This window comes from Callorhinchus milii, unplaced genomic scaffold, assembly GCF_018977255.1.
Source record: "Callorhinchus milii isolate IMCB2004 unplaced genomic scaffold, IMCB_Cmil_1.0 Scaffold15, whole genome shotgun sequence".
NCBI lineage: Eukaryota > Metazoa > Chordata > Chondrichthyes > Chimaeriformes > Callorhinchidae > Callorhinchus > Callorhinchus milii.
This window is the reverse complement of record NW_024704756.1, coordinates 3390767-3408085: the sequence shown is the minus strand read 5'-3', so window position 1 is coordinate 3408085 and position 17319 is coordinate 3390767. Positions and strand designations below refer to the sequence as shown.

Here is a 17319-nt window from a genome sequence, read left to right as displayed (position 1 = left end):
CGAGGCGAGTGCTCCAACCACTAAGCCACAGGACTACAAGATCACTATTTTTAGCAGTCAGCACACAATGGGACCCCTTGGTACCTCGGTGCAGATTAAAGTCTCTATTTGGCATTTACTGTTAGGAAGCATATCCTACTGTTTGCATTTGTTCATTTTAAAATCAATTTTAACCAAGTGATCCCTTCAAAGCTGTTATGGGTACAGAGTGGAGCAAATTTGAGATGTGGCAATTTGAGACACGTAGCGGAGCGCTGCTGAAGGGAGGGACACTGCTGATTCTTTTAATCCTGTCATTTGAAAGGCAGATGAATCCCATTTCCTAATCTGCGGTGCAACAGATTACAAATTAGCAATGAGTGATACAATGATTCCCCCCCACAATGTGCACTAAAGTGCAGCTGTATCCCCTCTGAAGGCACAAACACTCCCAGTATCATTGAAGCAATCAGCATAGCATTCACTGCAGGGGTTGAAATGACAATCTGCTGGATACTGAGCTACTGACATTTCCTAATCTCTGTGAAGGTATAATTGGTTGCTGTGCGTAATGGTCTGATAAGATGCTCCACAAGAAGCCAGATAATGCATTCCTGTGGACCGGAGGAGGTGGAATACATTAGAAAAGGCTGTAAAAGGTTTCTCCTGTGTTTACTCAGCACTGCGGGTTTTTCATCATTTTTAAAAAAAAATCTTTATTTAAGTACTGCAAGCTTTTCGTGTCAATATTGCAGTCGAAAAATAAGTGGTGTGTTTTGTAGATGTGCGTACTTTTTAATGCTGCGGTATTGCCATTGGGAAAATGTGAGTATGGACACACTGAATTTTTGAGAGATACTCATGTCACTTTGATTTGAAGAGACAAATAAGTTGCTATGGGCAGGGATTCTCGTCCCTGGACACCTACTAACTCTCCAAGCCAAAGCCCTAATAGATAGGATGGTCCTGGCAACAAGACATTTGCCAGACAAATGTTTGCTGGTTAATCTCTAGCAGTTCTCCAACGCACACTTTGGGGACCCCAAGTCTTGGCGCTCTACAACGTGGTCTAATACTTTCTGGAATCGGACATGCATTCCATTTCAGATATGGGTGAATTTCGAAGCATATCTGGAATTTGTCTGGTTTGGATACTCATAAACATGGCTGACCAAAACCAAAATTACAGCAAGTGAATTGAAAGCACAGATAGAGACTGAACAGGCAGACAGGACCTTGATTTAATGTCTTATCCCACGTTATTTATATAGTGCCCCTCACGTGGCTAGCATCTCAGAGCACTTAACAAGCCGGGGAGTGACCGACAGCATGGTTGAATAGGAAGTTATTCAGGTGTGATCTGAAGATGGCCAAGGAGGAGGCAAATTGGAGGAATTGAGGCAGAAAGTTCCATAGTTGAGTGAAAGCGGTGGGTAGTGTTGTAGGATGTAAGCAGGCCGGTGAGGTAGAGAGATGCCAGAGCGTGAAGTGATTTGTACCCGAGTTGGAAGATCTTGAAATTGAACCGTTTAACCACAGGGAACCGGTGGAACTTGGCAAGGACTGTGGTGATTTGGGGGGACAGATGCAGGTGAGTATATGGGCAGCGGAGTATTGAATTAGTTCGATTTTATGAATGGTGGAGCTGGGGATACCAGCAAGGAGGGCATTGGAATAATCGAGACGGGAGGTGACGAATGCGTGGATAAAGGTTTCAGCTGTGTTTGGTATGACACCCAAGTCCATTGAGGTCAATTGCAACATCCATACCTACTTACACAGTCGAGGGATCAACCGTGGGTCCTTGTCTGTATGATTCAGTACCACAGAAGCATCTCCTCAACAGAATAGCAGCACCAACAACTGTGTGAGTTTAATGCCGTTTAAAAATTACTGCATGCCAAACGGCCTAAAAGATTGACAGAATAGAATGTTCTAATTAGTGGTGATTTAAGTCTGGATGATATATCAGTGTATACTTAAAATTAGCTGCATACGCTTGTAAATGTTGCTGCTTCGAAAAAAGGAAGTTTAATTTTGATTGCACTTTATACATGAAAACTCTTTGCAGTAATTGCCTATTTAGTGACTGTTTTTGTACGCAGACGTGGCAGCTGTTATGTGCACAGCAAATTTCAAACAGCACTCCTTAGCACTGCATCGGATTCACAGACTTGACTGTCAGCACAAGACCTGATGTGGGGTTCGAACTCACAACCTTCTGATCCAGAGGCGAGAGAGTTAGCAACTGAGCCAAGTGCTTTGAGGGGAGTGTAGTTATTTCAGAAATGTGACATTTATTGTTGCAGCAGAAAGTGTGTCAAAAAATATAATCAAGAATTTTTAATGGTTCGGGTGATGCGTTGGCAGCAGGGAATGTTCCAATTTAGATTGTCATCGGCAAGCACCAGAGCTGCCTGTCGCTGGAAATGTTTATTTTATTATCTGAGTATGAAGCAGATAAATTTATATGTAGCTCAATTCTCTCCATGATACAGGAACATTTGCAGTTCATTTTTAAAAAGAAACACACTGCTTGCATTATGTTGATTAACAAACGCAAACCAGATGGATAAATTTCATTCCAGTCAGATGTCTTTATCATACATATGCAAAATGCTGGATTTTTTTCCCCAATCTTTGAGGTCTCAGCACAAATGATGAAGTACATCTGTTGCTTGAATTATGGCGGATTTATTGCCCGAAGGTTTTTGTTCTGTGGGAACCACCCGTTTGTGCTGTGGGCGGATTCAGTAGATGCCGAAATGCAGTTTTCAAATTATGATTCACAACTTTATTTCTGGCCACTGTATCTTTCAGAAAGGGGGAGAATGTGTACTTGCTCGTGAGCGGAAAAGGCTCTGAAAGATTGCTGTGCTCGTCTGTACTAGCGGTGTCTGAGCTAACACTGCCTCCAGGCAAACAGCCTCTTGAGTTGGGTTTTGATGTTAATCTTGTAGATGGGAGCGAAGCCTCATTTAACATGGTGCAGCTGAGAGCACAGTAAATACGGATTACACCATTGCAATTTGCTTTTCACCTACACATATCTATGCAGGGTCCTGTCACAGATGCTTGTGTTGGGTTTCTCATTTGAACGTAATCTTGAGAGAGGGGGGTAATTACCTTAATCTTAGAACGGACTTTAACTTGCATCTATCTCGCAGGATGTCAGTGTATCCTATTGGTCCGACTTCTTAACCTGTCTCCACACATGCCTAGGTGAACACATGGCTTGTGCATGATTGAGCTGTGGTGCTGACATATGCGCTGGTATTTCTTTCAGCTCCTAATTTACCCTTTCACTTACATTGTACCATCACTTGTACAATCAAGCAGTCACCGTAGAATGAACGTGACTGTTTTAATATTACCCTATATAAACAAATATCTAACTCTGTCTTTTAAATACTGTGATTATGCTGATGATTTTCCTGAGCCAACTCAAACATTGCCACATTTTATGACCCCGTGCAAATTGGTTGATTGAGTTAAAGGCTGGCAGCTATCCATTATCCTTTACATGCTGTACATTAGAAATAATTCCTAGATGACTTGACTCTACATTTTATGCTATTACTCCCTCTCCCCATCTGCATCTTATTATTTCATATTCTTTGGTATAGTATTGGTATTATGCAATCGTGATAGCTGGGATGAAGCAGATCAGAGTTGACATTTGCATTGGTGGTAATTTTGTGACTTTAACATCATTCTTGCGACAAACATCAGGTCAACCTGGGTTTACTCCACAGAAAACTGGGCTCACTTAAATAGTTTTCATTACTGTACTTATGCTGACAAAAGCAAAAACTCATAGGTAAACAAGGCCTAGAGGGAACACTTTTGTTAAAAATTTGCCCACCCTAGTGCATATTTGGGGGAGCTGACCATATTTCAGTGTGGCTTCATTGATTTTAGCTGGAGATTGGGACTGCCTTGAGAACTGATCTGGAGCCATCTGACCCCAAGAATTTTTACTGTTGGCTGATTACCAGGACAAACCTTCTGAACTTTCCCAGAGTCGGCCAACTGTGGATAGACCGGTCCAAAGTTCCCACTCCAACTACACCCAATGGAGCAGTGCTTTCTGCTCCTGTAACAATCCTACACTGATCTTTTCACTCTCAGTGTAGGACGCAGCTTATCCCAGGAATGATTTGTAAAACAAGGATCTTTCCCATTTGGAATGACCTGAGTAGTAATCCTGTCCTGTGTTGCTAAACGGGTGGGCTTTGGGTGGATGGGAAATATGCTTTCTGGACCTTATTTTCCCTTTATTTATTTTTGTTAATTCAACTCCCATCTGCAACCTACTCAGAAGAGCAGACTCACTTATATGTAGCTTTTCATTGCATTGTAACTGGTCAGGACAGATGTTCCTTGTTAACTGAACAGTTTTTTAAAATAATGAAGCGAATCAATAAGCCAGATAGGGACATTTGACAGAGGAATCCAAAGCAATAGGATGTCATTTTGAAAAGAAACCGATTCCAAACTGGTTAGAAGCGAGATTTAAAACCCAAGCGTGGTGAGAATATGGAATGGATTACCCTGCCACGCCAGGCTGCTGGTAAGAATTGATCGGGATGTTTAAAAGAAAATAGCAACAACAACTTGCATTTATATAGCGCCCTTCACGTGGGGTAACATCCCGTAGCTCTTAAATAGATATAGCATATGTTCCTAACTTTGCTCAGAGAGACACCAAAGTTAGTTTGTGGTGTACTGTTTGCGCTCACTGAACTGCAATATTGTTTCTCTTCTGTGTTTGATGTAGATGGTATCAGAAGCTTAGGTTTGGACTCCAGCCCACTAGGAATGTCCATGTCGGACCCAACAGCCTGGGCCACAGCCATGAACAATCTGGGCATGGCACCAATGGGAATAACTGGACAGCCGCTCATGTCAGGTAACGTTCCACAATTTTGCTTCTGGTTGTCAGCACTTCTCTGTTGTGTGTTATCACTCTTGCTTCCTGCGGTCCCAGAGAAGTTGCCCGGGTCCAAAATTCAAATTGTTGCTTGTTAGAACCATGAGCCTCACGTAATGAGCAGTAGTTGTTGAGACCGCTCAGACTGTCTTGACTGGATCAGTGGGGATTGGTTTCTAGCCTTTGTTGTTCTAAATCATCAGTTATTTTTGTTGATTTCGCTACTTGTTCAATGTTGCTCAGCGTTCACTGGCAGCAAGCCATCGCTGGATTAAATTCTCTCACGAGGAAGACATTATTAGGGTTCTTTACCGTTCATGAAATTAACATAGTTGTGCGTTTCCACTGGAGCCACATCTTAGAGTCTCAGTGATCTCGAGATTAGTTCAGAAATGCTCTTGCTGCCCTCACGCAGGTGAAGTACGTTCACGAGCTGCAGGGTTGACTATTTATTCATGAATTCATTGGCAGAAATAATTCAGAAAGCCACCGCTGCACCTCAAGGAGATGCCGGAAAATAATCAATTATTCCAATCAACACGCTGAGCGATTATCGCAACAGGTCGAGAAGTTCCTTTCTCTGGTGACAATTTCTATTAAGTCATCTTGATTTTTAAGTGTGGAGCAAGAGATAATGCAGATCAAAAGCCCTCATCTGTCACCATGGGGATGAGTAAATGCTGAATCATCATCTACATTATGTGAGCACAGCCACCTCACTTCTCTTTTTCCCTTCTACTATCCGAGGGGAAAATGTATTCGAGAAATATTTACAATGGGGTTTGGAAATGCTGGAGGTTTAGTTGTAAGCTCCACAAAGTGCACCTATTTGAAACCAGCGACATTAGCTCCAATTTTCAGAAAGTTTTAATCGCAGGAGAGGGGGGGAAAAAAAGCCCGGGTAAAAGAAAATCCTAACATGGAGATAGCCTCTGCCAAATTAGCAACCGGATCCTTTGGCTTGTTATAGCCTTTGTGCTTTATTCTAATTCTCTCCATCCTCCTCTGCTAAACCTGCAGTTCACCTTGTTTCTTATCTCCAATGCTCAATCCTCGGGGTAAAATCCAAAGAAGAACATTAAAATCAAAGGCACTGCTTTCTGATTTAACATGAAATAAATACGCTCCTAGAATGAGCATTTTGGAAATTTTTGAGGAAAACAAACTGATCATCCATATATGTGTGCTTCCAGAACTGAGAAATTGCGTTGGATAATTACTTTATGTATCAATAATAAATGGTCTTTTTTAGCGGTTCATTATAGATCAGAAGAAATGTCATATGGCAGGCTTGTGATCTGGTTGTTCCTGCATTATTGAAGGACTGTTTGACCTTTTTAAATGTCAGAGTACCCAGCAGTCATGATGACAAAGTTGTTTTCTTTTTCCAAATGCGGTTATACATCGTTACAACAGTAATGATCTAATATGTTGTTGATGGTTCGTTCCAAAACAAGAAGCCAATTTGGAAATGTTAGTAATCCCTCTCTCCCCTATAGCACAGAAGGTAAAATAGCAGGTATATGCTGTCTTGTAGACCAAGAAAGTCTTTACATTCAGTTCCTGGTTCATGCTGTATTTGCTGATCTCATCTGGGCTAACAGAAGGGGGATGATGTTTACCTCACTGTCTTTCCAAGCATATAATTCCTTTTTAAAATGTTTAAATGTAGAAAATCTCCTCCAAAATCTTGCTTTAATTTTTTGGGGATACTCCATGCCCCTTTTTATAGTTTTGTTTTGAATTTCGAATAGCCTGCCTAATGTTAGTCTTTAGCTTCAGTTCTGTACCCTAGAAATTATTTTGGCCCCCACAAATGTTGATGCTATTTCACTCAAGCTTTTGGCAACCATCCCTTACCTGGAACATTTTATTAGTTGCATATTTATGTTGTTCAATAAGATTGCTCCCTGTGGGACGTGGAGAATTGGCAAATCAGCCACTGAGTTGAAAAGAAATGCCAAGGAGGAAATGGCTAGAGTCTCGTATTTAAGTTTCTGGTTCCTTTTTACTAAGTTTCTTCGAATGAAATTGCAAATTGAAGAAACTTAGTAAAAAGAAACCAGAAACTGACCTGGAAAATTGAATGGCCATTCACAACGCTGAATGAAATTACATTAAGTGACATTCCTTATTTAATGTAAATGTATTTTGACTAAGGGTCTGACTAGTATGGATAACTGTATCCAAATTCCTGTCTGCATGGATTTGCCATGAAATTGGAATTCTCTATTCCTCAACATTAAATCCATTTACTGGAGCAAATGGATATATTATTAATGGCCCTTCAGCAATAATGCAAGTTGGATTTCATATTTCATATTGTTCCAAATGCAAGTGGGAAAAATAATCATCTTCTAAATAGGACTAAACTCTCTTTCCAAATCCAAGTGTACTGCTGCCATAATCACCTTGGCTGAACTCATCAGTTTTGTTTGACAATTTGTGGAACGGACCGTATTATGATTACGGGAAAAATAATCCTGCTCTCAAACAAAAGCAGTTTGTTGGATGCTGCCAGCATTCTGGTAGGTCTTGCACAAGGTCAGACATTTCATTTTATTCTATCGCTTTCATAGCCATCGAAGAGTTTTATTGAACTATAACGCAATGTATGGTATGAATTAATTTCAGTTCTGCAGTAAGCTTTTGGTTGAATTTTCCCAACAAAGTATTGCGCTGACGATGCTGCAGAGTGCATTTAAGGATTGTGAGTGATGTAAAATATTGCATTATTGTTATATTTTTACCGTAAAGTATTAGATTTGACTTTGACTTTGTTGAACCAAGGTTGCTGCCAACAAGTCAGTCATTTGGTTCCAAATAGCAGTATTTTGAGGGGCCATACGAAACGGGTGGTCATGGTGATGTGGTTCCTCGACAAATTTCCAGACGGTTTCACTGACCAAGCAACAAAGCCTCACGTCCAGAGGGTTTGTCTCTTAAGCATTTTATTTTCAAGCACCACTTGAAGTAACACTCAGGGAGTAATTTTAAGAGTGTGTTAAAATCCCATCCAAAATGAGTTTCAAATCCATTCAATGGCAGCTGTGGGTCAGACCCACAGCAACTGCAAGAGTTGCCTTTTGCGGCAGTGTTAGCTGCACAAGTGATGGAGCAAGGAAAGGCTGTGTCCAAACCCAAGCAGCTCAGTGGAGTCATCCGATCTGTGTGGGCTATTTGCGGGTATGTTCCCTAGTAGGTTTGTGGTACGCGGTTTTGCCTTTAATAGTGTTATTTATTGGTGGCTTACGTCTGTGGTCTTTGTGTCAATGCCTCTATTTCCCTGGGAGTATGCTCCCCAGTATGTTTGTGCTTTTGTGACCTTTTAACTGTTGTATTTGTATATGTTCAGATAATGAAAAGGTGTGCATCTATGTGTCTTGACAATTGGATGGTGTTCCATGTTTGTTTTCCTGGTCTTTGCATTTTGGAAGCACTGGATGAAATGTGTCCGTGCCTTTGATATTGAGGTTTGAATGAGCCTCTATTACTGGCGCTACAGTGGGAAATGTATACCTGTCACTGGTGGTGTGATGGGGCCATGCAACTGCCTCCTGCCTGCTGCTATGCTCAGATTTACATTTGGCTCATATCTTTGAAAATGTAACTGGATGAACAGAGGGTCTATTTTGCTGTCTGTGTCTGAACATTTGATGCAGATATGGTTATAAAGACTTAAACGGTCAGTATATTTTCAGATTTTTTTTTCTCTCAGTGCTGCCTTTGGTCTTTAGCTTATAAAAGTGCATTTGTCCTGCCCAAGTGGAAGAGGTTAAACCATTTGAAATCCTCCTAATCTTTCTTTCTGGCTTTTCCAGAGTTCGACCCAGGCCTTGGCATGATGCCTGGAATCGCACCTCTTAATCCAATGATGCCTGGATTGGGCATCGTCCCTCCTGGCATCTCCCAAGAAATGCCTGTGGTCAAGGAAATCATCCACTGTAAAAGCTGCACACTCTTCCCTCCGAACCCAAGTAAGTCACTGACAGTACGTGTTGATGAGTTTTATTTTCATGTTGACTCGAGGTGAATCTTTTATGAAGTTCAGCATAAGTTCAACAACAAAATCTGTATTTAACGCAGCAAACTGCGAAGGGATATAAAATCATTACATTATTCTCTATTTGATTCTTGAAACCTTCTGGCTGGCTGTGTGATTCAGACCATTGAAAAGAAGAGAAGCATACTGTATTTATCTAAGATATTTATCCAATAGCTCCCTTGAACGGGACCTTTGTTTCTCCCAGACTCTGGTAGATGGGAAGCCTGGAGTGGAATATACATTTGGTACCCGAGATGTGAAACTGATGAAATGAAAGGCCTTGCCTTGTGAAGCATTAGGTTAACTTCACCTTTGTCAAGCTATTTTCTTAAAAACATGCAGAGCAGACATCAGTTCTACAACTTTTGGAAACTCTGCATCTTCAGAAGTTAGTGGGGGGGATTGCTTTGAGATTTAATTTGAAACTTTATACCCAACAACGGTGAAGTTGAAGCAGAATAAAAGTTGAATTTGGGTGGAACTTTTTTTCTTGTAGGCTAATTGTTAGTGCTATGAGGCTACACATGCAGGGAGGGGATGATTTCTTACAGAAATAATTGGCTTCCCGTAGCTCTCCTAGATTTCCCACAGTGCTGACTGATGTAAGCAGCAGGTGCATGGCATCTGAACTGCTCTATGCCTGACATAGGCTACACTCACAAATGCAATGCCCCCAATGCTGTGATTCCTCACAAGGACAGGACTGCTGCTATGCCACCCCCAGCTCAAAGAAAATGAATACAGGTTGCGAAAAGCTTGTTTAAATTCATATTTTTGCACTGTTCTCCAAAGCCGAAGATATTTTCAGTGCTTCATGCCAAACATAACTAACAATTCATTAGTTATACAAAGCAAAAAGGCTGGAGCAGATTTCAGGGAATGTTTTTTTCAGCCAAAGCAGAGGTCTGTGACAAGTTCAAGTTTCTTTCAAGTCTGTTTCATTAAAAAAAAAAGCAGCTTCAAAGGGAGACTATAAAGGATATCGTGTGCATCATTATCTCATTTAAGTTAATGCGTAGGGGTGTTTAAGGGATTGGAGCTTGGTTTGTCGGCATTGTTTGAACACCACAGCTGGTCCTGCAGGGAAGCTGAAAATACTGCTTGTCTGAATCGCACAACACATGATCCAGCTACTGCTGTGCTGTCAGATCGCCAGCACTTAATTGACGGCATACTTTTCCTGCAAAGTTGAGACAAATGGCCTGACCAAATTACACTGGTATTTGGCATCTTCTCAAACATGTGACAGAAAGCTAAAGCTGGGAATTATTCAACCAGACAACCCAGGGAGATTGTTAATATATAGAGAAACTTCTAATATTGAGTGGTGGTGAGCACAGGTAATCAATTGGGTTAAATCCTTATTTAATGTAGTTTTGATGTAGTTATCCTTATAAAATCTCCTCCCATGTTCTCTCTTAATGTAGGAAAATATTTTATTTACAAAATTGCCTTTTGGTGGTAATTGGTTGTGAAGTATTTAAAGATTCCCAGGCGACGCAGCTCACATTGGCACTGTCTTGCCCTTTCCTACTGGAAATTGGGCAAGTGGTTTGGATCTGAAAGCTGCTCAAATGTGTCAGAGGAATGACCCTTTTTTTGATTGATGTTCGAGGTCAGAATTGAACCGAGTTCACTGGCAGTCTCAGTCGGTTTCCTACTGCATATTATTTGCAAGCGTAAATGGTGTCCAACAAGGCATTGATTGGGCAGCTCACTCCTGAGGAAAGTCGCAAAACATGGACCAAGAAATAAATGTTGAGGGTTAAGAGCACTGTGTGCTGGGGGTAATAATCCCCCCCACCCCCAAAAGATGTGGTCACTTCATCCACGACTGTTTTTGAGACAATGCTGTGCCAATTGGCTGCCGCACTTTGCCCGCAAGTTAGTCAATCAGCCAATCCACTTTACAATAAATTCTGTGAAGCGCTTTGAGATGTCTCAATGAAGTGATAAGGCACTGTATCAAATGCAAGGATTATTATTCTTAATTCCCTTTGAAATAACCAACTACGGTTTACTGGCAGAGCATTCCACATCCCAACTACCATCTGTTTTTGAAAAAAAATCCAACCTCCCCTTTTAATAAAACATTAATGAAATCTACTGCATTGTCCGGCACTGAACTGAGGATTGCAAGTACTTGCCATTCATAGCCTGCCACACAACTGGAATGGCAGTAGCCTGGGCTCCAGCTCATGGCTAAAAAAGGCAAGAGTGAAGGTTCCATTTGAACTATATTCTTATAGACCTTTCTCCCAGAAGGACACATTTGAGTATAGAAGGTGCCACCTCACACTTAGATTAGCTTTTTCTAGAGTTATTAAGTATTATGTCTGAAGATTAGATTAGTTATTTTTTCTTATTGGCAATATTAAACCTATTCAGCACAGACTGAGGATTGAACTGTCTGGTCTGTATGGGTTGGTTCTTTTCCTGACAGTTCCTTTACCCACGATGTTATCAGGGCAATATGCTGTAAATACCTTTGAGCAAATGATGTCCTCTTGTTAGTTAGCAGTTGTTGTTGATTGCTTTATTAATACTGTGGGGTACATTCCCCAACATCAAATGAAGGAGGCCCTTCAGCCTGTTTGATCTTATCCTTCCAAAACGCCCACGTTACCGTTCTCCCATTACAGGATTAGGCTTTTTCATAGTTAAGTCCAGCTTTCTGGCCTCAAGCACCCTTCTTGGTAACCTGTTCCAGTTGTTAATAACCCTCTGAATTACTTGCCTCTTCCAATACCTGTCCTTTCCTACCCTAAATCGCTATTTCCTCTTCTGTTGCTCAGCCATATTTGAAAGTATTGTTTAATCCCTCTGCTGCTGCAATACAACAGTAAAATGTAAACCACAAAGTCAACACTAATGTTCTCATTTATGTATCTGAGTTTAGATAAAAGTGCCCTATGTCTGAAATAGGGAGCTCAGTATAGATACCTGAGCTCTCAGTGGAGCTCAGAGTTGTTTTGTTGCACCTTGCCCACAAAATATACTTTACAATATAGTCTGTGAAGTGCTTCGAGATGTCTCGAAAACATGATAAGGCGCTTTATAAAATGCAAGGATTATTATTGCCAACATTTCATATCTATTTAAATAATCTTCAAATTCTACCAAAGCCACAACCAAATCAGCTCTGTGCAACACGTTTCACTGAATTACTTTGACATTGAAGTCGAAAGAAATTCTGGGTTCTGTCGGTGTTTTGTAGCAATTCACAACTCAGCAACATTTCTCGCAGTTTCCAGAATCCTGAAGTGAATGTTTATTTGACATTTGACTCAACCTGGTACAGCATCTAAGGTCTCAATTCCCATGGAGAACATACAGTACTTTCTCCTTCAGTCTAAAGATGTTGTGCTCCTTGCTCATCAGTTAGAACAGTGTAGCCTCGTCTTACAAAGCAATGGAATCAATGACAGCGACTTGAGGGATGGTCTACACTGTTGTCATGTGAAATGCGATCTCCGGCATTTTTAACTGTTCACGTTTTTATTTAGATATTCCGCCTCCTGCCACGCGAGATAGGCCTCCAGGATGTAAAACAGTCTTTGTTGGCGGCTTGCCAGAGAATGGCACGGAAGACATCATTACTGAAGTCTTTGGACAATGTGGTGAAATTATAGCTATTCGTAAAAGCAAGAAGAACTTCTGTCACATTCGTTTTTCAGATGAATACATGGTGGACAAAGCTATCTTCTTGTCAGGTAGCTTGAATTGTTTGCTTAATCATTGTTTTTAGGACTACCCGTGTGCTGCAGCTAAGTATTTGTTCCCCTATCTGGCACATTCAATGTTTTGCATTTATATAATGGTGACCTCGACAATAGTTTTCACAACGCTTTAAAGCGGGGAAGCTGGCAATTAACGGAACTGGAATAACAATTAAGAAGCATTTTTTCTATTTTTTTGTTCTATTCACCATGTCTTTCTTTAAACATTTGGCGATTACTAAAGACCTTGAGGAGGTTTGGAGAAGTGCCTGAATCCAAATTATAATTGATCGATTCAGTCGTTCAGCCCCAGTGCTTCAGTGATCTTGCCAATTCAGTTGTCTATGTCAATTCAGCTCTTTTACACAGGCAGCCTCAGTAATACATCCAAGCCCATACCATCAGCATTCACTATTTAAAGACAAACTTTCATTTAAAAAGTCACAGCTACGGTTACATTTTTTTAAAAGAAATGTTGATGGCAAGAATTTTTGGGAGATTAAAAGCGTATTTTACAGCGATCACGGACCACGGATGTGTTTGTGCCTTTTCTACATCACCATTTGAGTACTGTATACTTTTATTGGGTTGCCCCAACAGGTTACAGAATTCGATTGGGCTCCAGCACGGACAAGAAGGACACAGGTCGCCTCCACGTTGACTTTGCTCAAGCCAGAGATGACCTGTATGAATGGGAATGTAAGCAGCGAATGATCGCAAGAGAGGAACGCCATCGCCGAAGGATGGAAGAAGAGAGAATGCGACCAGCCTCTCCCCCACCAATAGTGCATTATTCAGAGCATGAAAGTACTGTGCTGGGTGAAAAGCTTCGAGGTAGCTCATATGTTTCCTATTGAATCATTTATTTTCCCCCTTTTGAGTGCTTGAACACCGTTCAAAATAGACACTTTTCTGAATAAAACAAATAGGATTTAAATGAATAATTCTCTATGCATTTCTGGCACTATGTTATGTTGGAAAGTAGAATTAGGAAGTTGCAAAACATTTGATCACTTTGACCTGTTGAGTTTTAAATATGCTTTTTCAATAATTGCTATGCTTAAAGGATAATTTTAAATCACGTCCATGCGTGCTAAAGGAAGCAAACACTGTTATTATAGTCATTGATGTGATTGTTTTGACGTGGACAAGCCTTAACTTGAAACTTGATTGATTTGAGCTCGTACACCCAGCTCTAGTCTACTTTATATTTCACATCCCAGCCTCAATGTTATGCAGCCGAACACCCCAGTGTAGCAGCCGCCACTCCATGGCCGGTGAAATCAATCAATAAAAAGATATACAAGTCACTCTCGGCTGAATTAAGCCTCGTGGCCCTTCAAATTTCCCTGGTAATTTTTTAAACAGGTTTTTTGCAGCCCAGGTGTCTCAGTTCAGAGTCTGAGGCAGTGGAGCTTCAGAAACAAAATTATCTGCTGTAATAAGGTCAGCGTGAATAATAACCCAAAGTTAATAGCCAAGAAAGCTTAATTGGAGATGAGATATGCTCGAGAGTGAGCGAGAGAGAGATATCTGGCAAGATACTGGCCAGATGGCTGCAGCCTTGTCTGGAGAATTGCCATCTAAATTAAAACAAATGAATTCAGTGCATTGGGCAGATCTGCCACAGGAAAGGCAGAGGTGAAATGGAGGGCATTCTGATTTGCGGAGTTGGGGAGGAAGAAATTGCTTTTCTTCTCTTTTGAGCAGTGCTTGGACACATCGTGTCAATGAAGGGTGAACTCCTGGCTTGCCACCCCCTCCTCTTTAAATTAGCTATAATAATAATTATAATCCTTACATTTGGTATTGCACCTTTCATGTTGTGATGATATTCCAAAGCACTTCACAGGATTTACTGTAAAGTGGAGTGACAACAGCCAATTTGTGCAGCAATGAGGCACAAACGGCCTTGGAGAGAGTGACCAATTTTATTTGGGGGATTGCTGGTCAGGACACGAGGAGAAATCTCCTTTTTCTTTTCGAATAGTGCCATGGGATCTTTTAATGTCCAGCTGAACAGGCAGACGGCACCTCGGTTTAAAGTCTCATCCAAAGAACAGGACCTCCAACAATGCTGCACATCCCTAGCCAACACTGCGTTGGAGTGTCAGTTTAGACTACGTGAGTTACAAATTCCAATGTGGGGCTTGAACCCGTAATCTTATGACTGAGGCGAGAGTGCTACCACTGAGCCATATTGATGTATGGTTTAATCTATAAGATTAGAACTGGTAACTCGCAAAGGTATCTGGGATTGGGGTGAAAGAAGCTGGAGAAATGCTATCCCCCTCCCCTCCCATGTTGTATTGAGGTGGGGAAAGATCACAGGAATTAGAGGGCCTAAACTCTTGCAGGAAAGAACCCCAGTGGTCTCTTTTTCCTGTTACTCTCCTCTTTCCTTTCCCCTCTCTCCGCCCCACCTCACGCCGACCTAAAGAATGCACAACATCAAGTGTACCCTCAGGTATGTGGAACTTACACCGCATTCAAAGAACTAGGAGGACCACATGAAAGGTAGGAATGTTACCTTTATTGTATTGAGTGGCTGGTTGAGCCACTCTGGTTGCATAGCACAAGAAATTCTCATTTGTGTTTGACAAGGTTAGACCTGCTTTCTTCCGTGTCGCTTGCTGACGATCTCAAATCTTCCCGCAGACGACTCAAAATTCGGCGAAGCTGTTCAGATCCTGCTGACGTGGCTGGAACGGGGGGAGGTGAATCGTCGCTCAGCCAACATCTTCTACTCCATGATCCAGTCAGCAAACAGCCACATTCGAAGGCTGATGAACGAAAAAGTTGTGCATGAGAAAGAGATGGAGGAAGCCAAAGAAAAGTTTAAGAATGCTCTCTCAGGGATCCTGGTTCAGTGTGAGTTTTACTCTTATACCTCCGCATCTCTTTTAAAATGCCTATGCCCCTGAAACTGCTGTGACAGGTACTACTGTGCTTCTATATTTTATCATTTTCATACAGATGTATATTGCCCATATTTAGGACATTTTCACATTTATTGAGCCTTTCCGTAGGGAGCCAAGCATAATCAAGGCAGTGATTACACATTGTAAAATGCCCACAGTAATGCACGTACTGCATAGAAGACCTAGATGCAAAAGACAAACCAGATGGCAGGCCCATCTGTGTGCTTGTTTTACTTCCTTTAACCAAACCATCACAGTGGCAATTCCAGACATACCACCCACTTCCTGATATTTCCACAAGCTTTTGCTATCCGCTCCTCCCCACTCCACATACAGTTATATATGTTTAAAAAAAAGATTCTACGCAAATTGAAAAGATACAGAAAGCAAGAGCCAGTTTCAAAGTTAATGTCTGCATTCTGAAGCCCCTGCTGTATTTTGCACTACAGCCCAGATCATGTGTGTGTTCATAGGTCTCTGCCAATGAGCTCTGAAGGCTGCAGATAAAAGGTGTGAATTGTACGTTGCTCGATAGAAATTCTCCCAAGTCTTTATGGCTCCCTTGATGCTCAACATAGAGAGCTCATGAGAAAAAGCACAGCTTGGGGTTCGGACGAAGGTTTAGGCTCAAGTCAGAAAAACTGCTCTGTTCAAAACAATAACATGATTGAGTCTATGTTTGGCAATGATTCAGTGGGCCATAAAGATGGTGTCAGGGTTCCTCAGGTGCACCCACAGACTCTACGCAACACAGTATTATGTTGAGCAAAAGGAATATGTTATTCTTGGCCACTGCTGTCTACAGCGCTGAACCGTGCCAACTCATGAGGGACTTTATGAAGCGTCACCTTTTCTGCTCTCAGCTGAATAATGCACATAGTGGGAGAGAGAATGCCAGACAGGCACAAAATTATATGAAAACCGAGGGAGGAAATGAATAAAATGGAAATTTAACTAACATTACCAATTGTGAACTGAAAAAGCACCACGAGACAGGCCCTCTAAGAGAATGAATCAGCAAATGCCTCAATATTGTAAGGATATCAAGAAGTTTAAAAGCTTCATTCCGAATGTAAGATGTTTTGAAACAGCTCCAATAGTTAACCTGTCGCCCCTCAAACCTTTTCTCAGAAGTATTCAGGTAAAACACTTGCATCATAAGCTTGGCACTCACAAATCTCACTTGAGACATTTACATCTTATTAGGAACATTACATAGAAATAGCTGCAAATGTATTATTCAGCTCATAGAATACCAGAGCTGCTAATTCAAACAGAAGTCACTGGGAGCACGCAGCAGGTCAGGCAGCATCTATGGAGAGAGGAAAGTGAGTTAACGTTTCAGTTCTTGGACCAGAAACGTTAACTCACTTTCCTCTCTCCATAGATGCTGCCTGACCTGCTGCGTGCTCCCAGCAACTTCTGTTTTTATTTCAGAATTCCAGCAATCTGCAGGATTTTTGCCTTTTGTTTAGAACTGCTAATTTAGTCAGTACATGTTGCATGTTCTTGTTTCTAACCATTTAACGGGGCACGGCTGCCTAGAAGCAAAGGGTTGTTACCATAGGCTGGTACTAAATGAGAAAGTGGGTGTTTTACTCCTTTGTGCGATAATCAATGGTTTTAATATTTCGGGGGGAAAAAAGAGAAAAGGTAAGATCTTCCATGTCTTATCTTACCAAACCCTCCCATTGCCAAATAACTAGGTGGCAATCAGTAGTG

General features: G+C 41.3%; 1 protein-coding gene across 4 annotated transcripts in view; it reads left to right on the top strand.

Moving 5' to 3' along the window:
* LOC103177351 (ecto-NOX disulfide-thiol exchanger 2) overlaps nucleotides 1-17319 on the top strand; it is a 142049-nt gene that overhangs the window by 103285 nt on the left and 21445 nt on the right. For 3 of the 4 annotated variants that reach the window (XM_042340611.1, XM_007891477.2, XM_007891484.2), the window contains 5 exons: nucleotides 4760-4891; nucleotides 8734-8889; nucleotides 12464-12670; nucleotides 13277-13510; nucleotides 15335-15547. In XM_042340611.1, the coding sequence (XP_042196545.1) occupies nucleotides 4760-4891; nucleotides 8734-8889; nucleotides 12464-12670; nucleotides 13277-13510; nucleotides 15335-15547 (942 nt within the window). The remainder of the gene's footprint in view (nucleotides 1-4759; nucleotides 4892-8733; nucleotides 8890-12463; nucleotides 12671-13276; nucleotides 13511-15334; nucleotides 15548-17319) is intronic. The other variant, XM_007891491.2, reaches the window with a different exon arrangement.